At 37.2% G+C, this 12,473-nt stretch overlaps 2 protein-coding genes and 1 long non-coding RNA gene across 3 annotated transcripts; 2 read left to right on the top strand and 1 right to left on the bottom strand.

Moving 5' to 3' along the window:
- The first annotated feature begins 1,660 nt into the window (after window positions 1–1,660).
- On the top strand, window positions 1,661–3,377 carry LOC145801097 (uncharacterized). The gene is made up of 3 exons (XR_014341990.1): window positions 1,661–2,773; window positions 2,872–3,000; window positions 3,272–3,377. It is a non-coding gene; the product is annotated as an uncharacterized LOC145801097 (long non-coding RNA).
- Window positions 3,378–4,303: 926 nt separating this feature from the next.
- Window positions 4,304–5,701, top strand: LOC145801096 (uncharacterized). Its single transcript, XM_082891337.1, has 5 exons — window positions 4,304–4,632; window positions 4,726–4,854; window positions 4,960–5,178; window positions 5,276–5,397; window positions 5,486–5,701. Exons 1-5 carry the CDS (start codon window positions 4,309–4,311, stop codon window positions 5,673–5,675), a joined length of 984 nt encoding a protein of 327 aa, XP_082747463.1. The 5' UTR covers window positions 4,304–4,308; the 3' UTR covers window positions 5,676–5,701.
- Window positions 5,702–6,219: 518 nt separating this feature from the next.
- LOC145801095 (uncharacterized) lies at window positions 6,220–8,698 on the bottom strand. The gene is made up of 2 exons (XM_082891336.1): window positions 7,480–8,698; window positions 6,220–7,380 (listed from the first exon to the last, which is right to left on the bottom strand). Exons 1-2 carry the CDS (start codon window positions 8,573–8,575, stop codon window positions 6,335–6,337), a joined length of 2,142 nt encoding a protein of 713 aa, XP_082747462.1. The 5' UTR covers window positions 8,576–8,698; the 3' UTR covers window positions 6,220–6,334.
- Window positions 8,699–12,473: the final 3,775 nt, after the last annotated feature.

Here is a 12,473-nt window from a genome sequence, read left to right as displayed (position 1 = left end):
TTCTTCATATTTGACTTTTGAAAAAATAGAAACTAATTTAATAAAAATAAAAACAACCACTCATTACATATAAATAAATAAATAAACACAATTATTTATTTTGGTAAAAATAAATAAATAAATGTCTAAAAAAATTATTAATTTTACATAATTTTATCTTTAATAGGTAGAAATAATTTTTAAAAATTCAAAAATATTTTTTTGACATTTATTTTTGTCAAATTAGTTTGTATTTTATCAAATTGACGACTTTGCCCTTAAAATTGAACAATGGCATCTTCAATTACCATTATTTTGAACAAGATTCAAAATTCAAGATTCAAAATCAAATATATTACAATTAAAAAATTATGAATTAAAATGATATAAGATCCAAACTATAGAAACCGTACGTATAATTCACCATTGTTTTATGTATTTGTTATTTCTTTAATAATAAAAGAGCGACAAGAAAAAGGCAGTGAAGAAAATTTTGGGCCCACCATGGCAGCACAAAGCCATTGCAGAAGGCCCAAAGCGAGTAGTCCCCTACTAGGCCCAAACAAGATAAAGAAAGAAAAATGGAGACTGACCCAAAGGTCCAAGCCCAACATATCATACCCCATTTAGACCCAAAACAAATTTAATACTCCATTAAGTCCTCAAATTAACAATAAGACGAAAATACCCACAATATATCATCCAATTTACACGCGCGCAACCATCTCCCACGTCCCCATCATCTCAGTCCGATCACTACACTGTCACGTCTCCGCCGCTCGAAATCGACTCCTCAGTCCTCCATCTCTCTTCCGTTCAACTCCATCCCCTCTAAAACCCTAACTCTAACCAGAAAACGTAACCGTTCATCTTCATCACCCACAATCATCTCAGTCTGATCAGTACACTGTTACATCTCCGCCGCTCGAAATCGCATTCTCAATCCTCCATCTCTCCTCCATTCGACTCCATTCTCTCTGAAACCCTACCCTAACCACAAAACCAAACCGTTCAACTTCAACACAACACCAAGCCGTTCATATTCTCCAATCGGCGACTCTCAACAACACGAAGAACCATCACCACTCTGAAGAGATTTCATAGTTCTTGACTTCCGATTCACAAAAATGGGGAAAAAAAGTAACATCTCTCTTCACCTATTCATTATTTTTCACATTTGTACATCATTCTTTAATATTTCTTATATACACATTTTACATACTTCCAAATGTATAAACCCTCTTTTAATATATATATAGTCCCCTGTTTTTCAACATTCTAAACACTGTTTTTGCACATAAATCCCTGTTTTTACACATTCAACACCTTATTCTTATTCTTGTTGTTCAATATTGGCTTCTCTTATTCTTATTTTTGAATTTTTAATCTTCTTGTTGTTATTGTTGCTTTTTACAAAATACAATGGGTTGTTCCTATTGTTCATACTGTTTCCTTATAAAAACTGCAACATCATAGTGTTTCATTTCATCACTATACAAGCAACACATCTAAATTTATTCAAAATGCAAATGAAACTGCAAAATTACACAGTTTAACCACTACTCAAAACAAATAGCTAACTTATTATAAAGTGCAAATCAAACTGTCAAATTATACAGTTTCGTAACTCTTACCAACAAAATACATATAACATCATATTAAACTGCATATAAAACTTCAAAATTATACAGTTTTGTCACTATATTACTCATACCCTGTTGTCACTTTCATTTTTTCAGAAATAGCTGTTGGAAGATATTGGAAGAAACAAACCCGTATGCCCACAAATCCAATCAGGGATTTAACCATCTCCCCTTTTGAAAGTCCCTCTCCTGTATCCACTCAAATGCCACCACCACACCCAAAAACAACCAAATCCAACAGACCCCACCAAAAAACCCACAAAACAACCACACCACCTACAAGAAAAAGCCCAAGAACTACACCACAGACCCCACCCACCCAACAAACACCAACCACACCTCCAACCACAACAAAAACAAACAAAAGAAAGCCAACAAAAAACCAAGAAGCTCCTCCAACCAAAAAAAGAAAGCTCCAAGAAAGCCAATCAACTCCCAAAACAACAACCAAGGCATCAAAAGAAAAAAAACCAGCAGTCCCTGCAAAGAGAGTCCAACAATTTAATTATCGTTCCAACATCGGAACGGTAATCAAACTGTTGAAGGGGGTCAAATTCACAAAAGCCCAACAGACAGAGCTGCAAAAAACCCCTTTTTGGCCCCTTATAAATGCTCTCTCCTCAACACAACTGAAGGCCTCTTGGTACAGATGCTACAATTCCATTGTAGCAGAAATGACAACACTCTACAACAAAAGAAAAAGATCATTTGTACTTGGCAAAAAGGAAATGAAACTCAGAACCAGTGATGTCAAGCTCATTTTTGGTATCGACTGTGGAGAAGACAGCATCACCACCAAATCCTATGCAAGACCAAAGGATTTTGAGCTTCCATTTTACAAATGAAGATGCAAATCAGTCAAGAGATTGGATGGCAAGTCTTTGACCAAAATGTTTCAACAAACAAAAAAAGGAAAATCAACCAATGATTGTCAAGATCTTGCAAGGGTAATCACCCTTTACTTGTGCTTGAAACTTCTCATGCCCACAACAGGCCATACACTCAGTTGGAGTTTCCTCAACTATGTTGACAATCTCAACAACATCAAGAAGTACAATTGGGTTGAGGCAATAAAAGACACACTGATGAATTCAATGGCAAATGCAAACAACAACCCAAGGCATGTCACTGGATGCGTCATGTTACTCTTGGTAAACACATTACTCAACTACTTCCCACAAAAATATCAGACATTCACCTATTTCTAACTATCTAACATATTTCAACTTTTTTTTTTTTTTTTTTACAGTACTGGTACTGTGAGCACAGTAAACTCCTCCGACCATCCAACAAAGAAGGCTTCCCAAGGTTTATGAAATGGAACCTTGGCAAAATGTACTCCAAGTGGAAACACATCAGCCTCGCTCACTTTGAAAAGGTATTCAAACTCTTCTATACTATCCTAGCACAAATCTATTCAACACTCCTTTCATATTCATTGTAGTACAAATCACATTATGAAACTGTGAAAATTTTCAGTTTCAAAGCACACACTTCTTTAACATCACTCATGTTATGAAACTGTAACATTTTTCAGTTTCAAAAAACATATTTCGACACTTAACCCACATTACTCACAGTACAACTCATCTTATGAAACTGACCAAATTTACAGTATTACTGATATATGCCACATTGTTCCAATGCAGGTTAACCAAAGTGCTTTAACCCCAACTGAACAAGAAATACAGTTATTGCATATCAATCAAAGCACATCAACAGACTCTTCAGCAAAGAAACAAGACCACAAAAAGGGCAATAAGCAAAAAAAGAAAACAAAAGCAACAAAAAAAAGAACACTTCTAGAAAGTGATGAGGATGACTTTTTCGAAGAAGAACATCATTCAGAATCAGAATCACAATCAGAAAAAGAAGCACAACAAAAAAAAAAGAAAAGAAAGCAAAAACCACAACAAGAACCACAAAGTGATGAACAAGAAGAAAAGAGTGATGATGAAAAAAATCAAGTGACTGATGAAGAAAAAACTGATGAAGAAGAAACTGAAGAAGAAGAAGAAGAAGAAGAAGAAGAAACTGAAACTGAAGAAGAAGAAGAAGAAGAAGAAGAAGAAGAAGAAGAAGAACACCTTGATCAAGAAGAAGACCAACAACAAGAACAAGAAGAACAACAAACAAACCAACATGAAGAAGTCAATGAACAAGAACTGACAAACCAACAAGAAGAACTGCAAGAGAAATCTGACATACTTCATGCACAAGGTAAACTATTGTCTAATACTAAAGCATACTGCAAAATTTCATTAAACTAACCAAAACACAATCCAACATTTTTATAGGTCATGACCAACCACAAACACCAACCAAAGAGGACGACAAGGACAAGCTCATATCAGCCCTGAGAGCACAAATGCAAGAAATGGAACAAAAATTCATGGCTGAATTGCATAAAAAAGAAGATCAATTGAAGGAAATGTCCACAAAAAAAACTGGCAGTCCCCAACAAAGATCCATGGTCAAGAGAATCAAACAAAAATCAAGAAAACAAGCACATGACCCAGATTTTGAATACCAACCAATGACCAAACCCAAAGAAGATGCAACAAACAAGACACAAACTGCTGCTGATGTACCCAAACCAACACAGGGTACCAATGAAGAAAAACAGAAGAAGAATGACAACAAAAAAGAGGGTGCTCATGAAGCAAAACAACAGCAGAAAGAAAAGATGCAAGAAGATATTGGCCAAGAGAAACCAGTTGCTGCTGAAACAAACCCAAAAGAGCATGCCAATCAAAAGAAGACAAATCTTCAAGTATTGGAAAGTGATGATGATTTCCAGGAAGAATCAATCCCAAACAAGCCACTCACCATTTCATGCCGCAAAACAAACAAGGTTTGGCATAGCCTATCCAAAAAAGACCAAGACCAAATTCAACTCATCAACAACACACAATCAACTGCTTGTGTCTGGTCTGGCAGCGAAGATGAAAACTGCGTATACTTTTCAGATATATGCAGATTGACCAACAGGGAACCCTTATATGGGAATGTAGGTCTCCAACTGCACAATTTTACAGTTTCTGTACATATTCAATAACCTATTCCACAAACCTAACACATTCTCATATATAACATGTTTCAGGTCATTGATGCCTTCTCAGAAAAGCAATTGGCACTCCAACCAACCATTGAAGAATTTGAGAAAAACGATCTAGTCTTTGCAAGCAATCCATACGCAGGAAGATCTTACGTTTTCTCAACACTCATCAATGTAAGCAAAACTTAACATACCTTACAACTGCAAAATTTTCTACTTTATCAACATGTATTACTACATAGTTTTATGACATATTTCAAACATATATATGACTTACAGACTCCACTACAAAACCAAGATCAAGCACTGAGAGAAAAACTGATGGACAGCCATTTTCCAGAAGCAATGAAAAACAGATATATCCATTTCCCAATCAACCACGACAACCATTGGACAATTGTGGTCTTTGACAATGCTGATGGAATATGGAGACACTATGACTCTTTGAGACCAGCAAAAGATTGCCATAACAAGCACTTTGAAATTGCAAAGCAAATTGTAAGTTAAAATAAAATTTCATACTTAGTTTCATCCCTTTACAAACATCTCAACCCATCACTATAACTAACAAAAACACCCACTAACTATTTTGTAGCAACAACATCAACTGAGATGGAATAAAGCATTACTCAGCAAACAGGGAAACATGTTTTCATCTCAAGAGTGCGAGACAGAAATTGCATCAATTGAGGAATGCCCACAACAAACCCCACACTCGTAAGATACAAAATCCATAAACTAATCTTCCAATATGCTAATTTTTGCAGTTTCACCTAAGTAATTAACTTCATCTCAAACATTGCAGGAATGATTGTGCAATTGCCGTCTGCAATGTTATCAACCAATATCTCAACTGGCAACCTGTGCAGAAAAAACTTCGTCCAACTGAGTGGGTCAAATTTCGAGCACAAATCATCAATCAATTCCTCAATGATGAGAACCGATCTTGGAAACTCGAGCACTACCAAATGTTGACAAAACATACCAAACCATAGAAACAATGAACAAACTTCTTAACAATACAAATATTTAAGGGAACATATCTTTGAACCTTTTTTTATTTTTTTTTATTTTTCTTTTTTAACATGTGACAAGTACTTTATATACTTTTGGGAATGATCTTTTTCTGGTTATCATGGTTATGGTGAAAATGATTGATGTTGTTGTTGCTCTTCTTCTTATTATTATTATTATTGTGGTTCTTCTTTTGATTGTTTGTCTACCTGTTTGTGGTTGCATATATTTTCATACAGTAAAGGTTGATTCTAATAATTCTTTAAACTGCAAAATTTTTCAGTTTCATCAGCTTGTTTCTAATAATTTTTAAAACTGAAAAATTATGCGGTTTCATCAGTTTGTTTCTAATAATTCTTAAAACTGCAAAATTATACAGTTTTATCGCTATGAAATATGAACTGCGTTTCCATATTATACTGTTTCAATAAGAAATTTTCAACAACCTTCTCTGCATTCCATAAAAATAAAAAACAAAACCAGACTATTAGAAAACAACTTCAATAAGTAAAAAACACATCAACAAACAAAAAACAATTCAACCAACTTTATTCATTACTTCCATAATACCAAGTATCACATTTTTTATTATCATAATTCCTCAAATTCAAATACAAATCCAAAAGAATAGATTGCGGCCTCAAATAGCAGCCTTGCACGTCTTCTTATTGTGATTCCCATATTTCAAGCACCTCCCACACTTGATTTGCTTCACATTCTCAACCCTTGAAGGTATCCTCTTCTTCTTGTTCCGCCCGGGCTGCTTCTTCGTTATAGGAGGTTTGATAACCGAACTACTGGCACCATCAAAGTCAAATCTCTCACTTGAAGGCACTGGATAAACAGATTCCTTGTATGACTCTCTAAAACAATCTACATGAAAAAAAGGATCAATGAAACCATACACATCTCTACCACTACTACGCAAAGCATGCACAGCATGACAACAAGGAAAACCATTCAATTGCCATTCATGGCAAGAACAAGTTTGTCTACCAATATCAACATAAAAAGAAATAGAAGAATGAACCTCAAGCACAGTATCACTAGCAACAATCACATCCCAAGACTTAGCTAGCTCCAAAGAGTCCACCAACTTCTTTTCCATAACTGGACACAATTTCGTAGTCCATCTTCTAGATTCAGCTCTTCTATCCGACAATTGAGTCATGATTTGAACCCTAATCATATCAACCATACAAGTAATAGGCAACTCACGGGCCCCACCAATCCAATTATTATAAGACTCGGCAGCATTAGATGACATCTCACCATATCGTTTCCCTCTAAAAAATGCATTGGCCCACTTATCATTTTGCAAACCATCCAACATACTATCAACTCTACCATTCCCAGCAATACGCCTCAATTTCTCCATATAATGTTGAAAAGAAGCAACTGTTGGCGCATAAGCACATTTAACTAATATTTTCATCAAACACAGCTTATAGTTAGTACGAAGTCCCACCAATTTGTCAATCAAATTTCTCTTCAAATGATTCAAGCAATAAGCATGATGTGCATTGGGGAAAACCACTGAAAGAGCGTCTAGCAATCCATGTTGACGGTCCGACACAAAAGTCAATCTCCGGCCTGAACCAACAGCCTTCAACAACTGACTTAAGAACCACATCCAATTATCTTGATTTTCAGCGTCAACAATCGCAAAAGCCAAAGGAAACAAACCTGCAAACAAACCCACATGAAACTGCAAAAATTAGCAGACTCACAATACAATAACACACTGACAAACTAAACCAATACTAACTGCAAATAAATACATACCTTGATTACCATCCTTTGATGTTGCTGCAAGCAAATGCCCCTTGTAACGCCCCTTCAAAAATGTACCATCAACAAACAACAACGGACGACAAAATTGAAAGCCATACAAACATCCATGAAATGCCACAAACAACCTCCGAAAACACCCACTACTTTCATCCACATCTAATTCAAACACACTTCCCGGATTCGTTCTCATAGCCGTCTCAAGGTACCATCGAAGCTGGTCAAAAGAAGTTGCAAAATTACCAAACAACCCACCTCTTGCCTTATCAACTCCTAACCATGCAACCCGATAAGAAACATCTATACCATATTGCTTCTTCAACTTTTTTTTAACTTCAATAGGACGAGTCAACGGATTATCACTAATATCATTTTGCACAATATCAGACACAAGTCTAGAACCAACCATTTTGCTACAAGATCTACGAGCAACAACCCCACAAGTATGCACATTATCCAACTTCATTATAAAAAAAACACCAGAATCCATCAACACCCTTCCATGCACAAACCATTTACAACCCGTAGACGACTTCATCATACATTCAGCGGTTACTCTTGTTGCATCATTCTTCAAATAATTCACTGCAAAACCACACTGAACCGCATACTTAGCCAATGCAATGCGGAACCCCGACACTCCACCTTCAAATTCTTGACCAACACTATGTATAATCCCCTTCCAACTAGCAGACAACAAAACTCTCTCTGGTTCTGGATAAAAACTACGCAACAAACCACCAACATCATCACAATCATTCACAAAAGAACTCTCACAAGTTACAGAATCAATCCTACAAGAATTACCATCATCAACCTCCACAACTCTCTTATCCCCCACAATAACATCAACAACATGACAACCACTACCACCTACCATTGACAGCATATTCCCCAAATCATCATCACATTCAACAATACAATTAGAATATCCAGGAACAGAGAAAAACAAACAAAAGTTACCAACACTCAACTCCTTGAACTTCGCACATATTTTCTCAACAACTTCATCATAACTACATCCGTCACTAATCTTAATAGCAGCACAACAATTACTGTATTTGCACATTAACATGAAACACCGCTCCATACTACAAAATCAGAAACCAACAAACAATTGTTCACAGATTCCAAACTGCAAAATTATGCAGTTACAACATATCAATAACAACAGTACACAATTTACAATTCCAAAACTACAAAATTATACACTTACGACATATCAATATCAAAACACCAAAATTCACAATTCCAAAATACAACTTCAAAACACATTACACTATACGACAAACAAAATCAACAAAATCAAAATCAAACAAACAAAATTCGCCAAACACAAACCACATATCACGCAAATTTGCTTATATATATATATATATATATATATACATATATGTCGACAAAATACAAACCACATACACACACAGACATATATATATATATATATATACATATATATGTATATCTATGTATCGACAGATACATAGATACACATACATATATCTATCACCAGAGAGAGAGAGAGAGACAACGTACGAAGATATCGCCTGTACACAGAGATTCAAATCGCACAACCAGATCCACCTCACAGCACAATGAGATCGACCACACAGCACAATGAGATCGCCACAACGAAGAGAAATCGAGATCGCGGAGACGAAGATTTGATTTCCTTTTTTTCAACGAAGCAAAAATTTGATTTCTCACGTACATATAGATCTCAAAACAAAGGGTAACACAGTCATTTAAAAATACGAAAATAAAAAACGGGACCTCTGGGTATAAAACTAAAAAAACTGTGGACCTATTAAACTATTAAAAATAAATTGGGATTAGAAGGGAAATAGATCCCCTACATAGGACTACATGGTAATTTTCTCAAAGAAAAAACCTACATTCTAATGAATGAGGAAAGTCCATCGCACATTAAAGTATTTGATTAGAAGTCCATGCCCAAATCTGAGGTGATTCTACTTCCATCTAAAAAATTATTAACAGCACTTAATTTCTCAATATTTTTTATTAAATTATTTAAGATTATAATTTATTCTCATCATATCTTTTATTTTTTCACAAATTACCTTCAAGATAAAATCATACTTTGTGGTACATCCAAATAATTTAAACCTAACATTTTCTCTTTCTTTCTCTCTCTCTCTCCTTATTTAATTTTCTCAGAAAAATTTACAATATTTTTCTTGTTTGAAGATTGAACGAACAAACAATCCAAACTAGGGTTTCAATTAGAAGTCGAATTCTCGGCGTTAATTCGAGCCTCTTTAACAACAAAATTGGTAGCTGACATGATCAATGAGTTTCAGGAGGGACTATGGGAGTACCTCTATCCTATTTTTAGTAATTGATCCCCTTGTTTTGTTTTGTAATACTATGGCAGTAACTCTATCCTATTTCTTATGAATCCCAAAAAAACAAAAACAAAAAAAATATGTGTTTAGTTGCGGTTAACGGCAATGGTAAGTTTTAATAGGATGAATTAAAATTTTGGAGTGAGAAAGAAGAGGAAAAGAAAATAATTAAAACTTAGAGAAGAAGATGAAAAGACTTGAATATAAATATAAGTGATTAGGATGTTTTATTTTAAGATTTAATGTGTATTATGTTTTATTAATAAGTTCATGAGAGGGTAATTTGTAAACAAATTGGGCCGAGTTAGGAAGAGTCTTTTTTGGGAGTTGGACCGTGTAATGGGCCGAGATAAGGGCTGGTGTAGCTCGGTCTTAGGCCAAGAAATCTCATATTTTGGGGTTTGGGCCGAACTATGGACCGAGGTATCGGTAGAAAGAGGACCGAGCTAAACGATAGCTCTACAGAGCGTCATCTTGAAGTCAAGACTGATAGTAGTGCTTAAAGTATCATAGAGCCGAAGTAACTTGGCTGACCGCAATGTTAGCCGAGGTAAAGATGTCAGCCGAAATAAGTGGGCCTGGTGGTTAGCCGAGGTATTGGTGAGAAAGGATGTCGGGCTTGGTATAGCTCGGTCGGTCTTGATATAACTCGGCCGGGTGCCATCTACATCATTACTTAAGCGTGTGACCGAGGTAACTTAGCTCGGTGTGGTTGCAGCAGCTTATTAAAAAAAGGTAGCATCAATGACGAGGGTCGAGCTGTGTATAGCTCGGCAGGGTGGCATTCGTTAGATCGGCTTTCGATCACACGGTCCGAAGGGCAGGAGACCGAGATAAATCAGTTCGGGCAGAAATGTATAACCGAGGTAAAAGGTTCAGCCATCTCACTTGGCTTGCAGTGATGAGACTCCTAGTAGGACTCTGCTAAGAAGAGTTAGAGTCCTACTGAGATTGTGTAAACCATCTCACTTGGTTGGTAGTGAGTAGGAGTATGACTCCTAGGAGGACTCTGCTAAGGAGAGTATAGTCCTACTAGGATTGTGCAAAACTATCTCACTTGGTTGGTAGTGAGTAGGGTGTGTGATTCCTAGGAGGACTCTCGTAGGAAGAGTTGGAATCCCACTAGGATTGTGCCAAAGTAAAGTCTATAAAAGCTCATGACCAGACCTTTGTACAAGTATCCCAATTCTTACTCTAGAATACACAGAGCTTATTGTCTATTGTCTATTGTCTAGTTGCTGACTTAGGCATCGGAGGGGTTTCCGGCACACACCCGCCGATTAGCTCACGTTTGTGTTTTTAGGGAGTAAAGCGACGACGTACGGAGGAGCGCAGACTTGATCAACAGGATTATACGAGAAGATTTATTTCTTTCCCGTACAATTGGAACCATCTGTGGGAAATTCACAAAGACCAAAACCTCTTGATCAAGTTTTCCTCTCTAGTTGAAAGCAATGGCGCACAATGAAGACTTGCCACAATCTGCTATAGATGGGCAAACTCCGGAAGGGGGTGGGAGGCGCGAAGGTTTACCTTCTATCCCACCCATGGCGGAATTAGATCCCCAGCGAAGGAATCCGCGGAGAGAAGCAAGAAGAAGACAAGGCTCAAGTCCACACCGCTCTCGGAGCCCTGATAGACAGAGGCGGAAGATGGATCATCAGGTTCTCGAAGATCTCGTAAGGGAGCAAGACGAAGTAATAAGAAAAATAACGGCTGACATAAAGTTTATGAAGAGCGAGATAAAAAGCAAAAGGGTGGCGACAAAAGAGGGGAGCAGAGGCAACACACACTTTTGCCACTCAGAAGATCATGACAGACAAGTCACACTATCACAAATTGAAAGTAGAAGCCTCAGGTCGGGTGATACACAATCAAAAGACTTCCAGGACACACTGCTCCAGACCTGAGAGAAAGAAGACTGAAAGGGCTCAAAGGAGAGAAGACACTCAGGCTCGTGACCCTCGCAGAGTCTCCGCACTACAACGATTGGCTCCTAGAACACATAGGAATGTCGAGGTTGGAATTCCAGAACCACGCCTCGCCTATGAACCAGCAGACAAAGCATTAGTGAGGTTGCAGAGCTCACCGTTCATCCCGACAATTAAGGACGCACCATCCATCAGCCTAAATTCATAACTTATGAGGGGGAGTCAGACCCCTACATACACTTAAGCCACTTTCGCCAGGTTATGGTCGTGTATCGGTGAAATGAGCCCTTAATGTGTATCATGTTTCCATCCAGCCTTGGCGACATGGGTTTAGCATGGTTTGAAAGGTTACCAGAAGGTAGTACAGCCTCATGGGCGCAACTAACGGAGGCATTTGTAACCAGATTCAGAACAAACACTAAGACGCCAGTAGAGATTGACCAGCTTCTCTCCATCAGCATAGGCAAGAAGGAAACATTGAAGTCTTACGACAATCGGTATTGGGAGACCTTCAACCAAGTAACAAATTGTCCTACAAACCTAGCTATTGCACAGTACAAGCAAGGTCTGTTAGTGGGTCATAAATTGAGAGATTCAATAACAATGACGCCACCTCTTTCTATGGAAGCCCTGATGGAGCGAATGCACCAACACATCTTGGTAGAGGAAGATGGGATGCACACCAAGGTAG

The sequence above is a fragment of the Camellia sinensis genome, chromosome 10 (genome assembly GCF_055761805.1).
Source record: "Camellia sinensis isolate YWXY chromosome 10, ASM5576180v1, whole genome shotgun sequence".
Taxonomy (NCBI): Eukaryota; Viridiplantae; Streptophyta; class Magnoliopsida; order Ericales; family Theaceae; genus Camellia; species Camellia sinensis.
The sequence above is the reverse complement of the archived record's forward strand: the minus strand, read 5'-3'. Positions and strand labels throughout refer to the sequence as shown.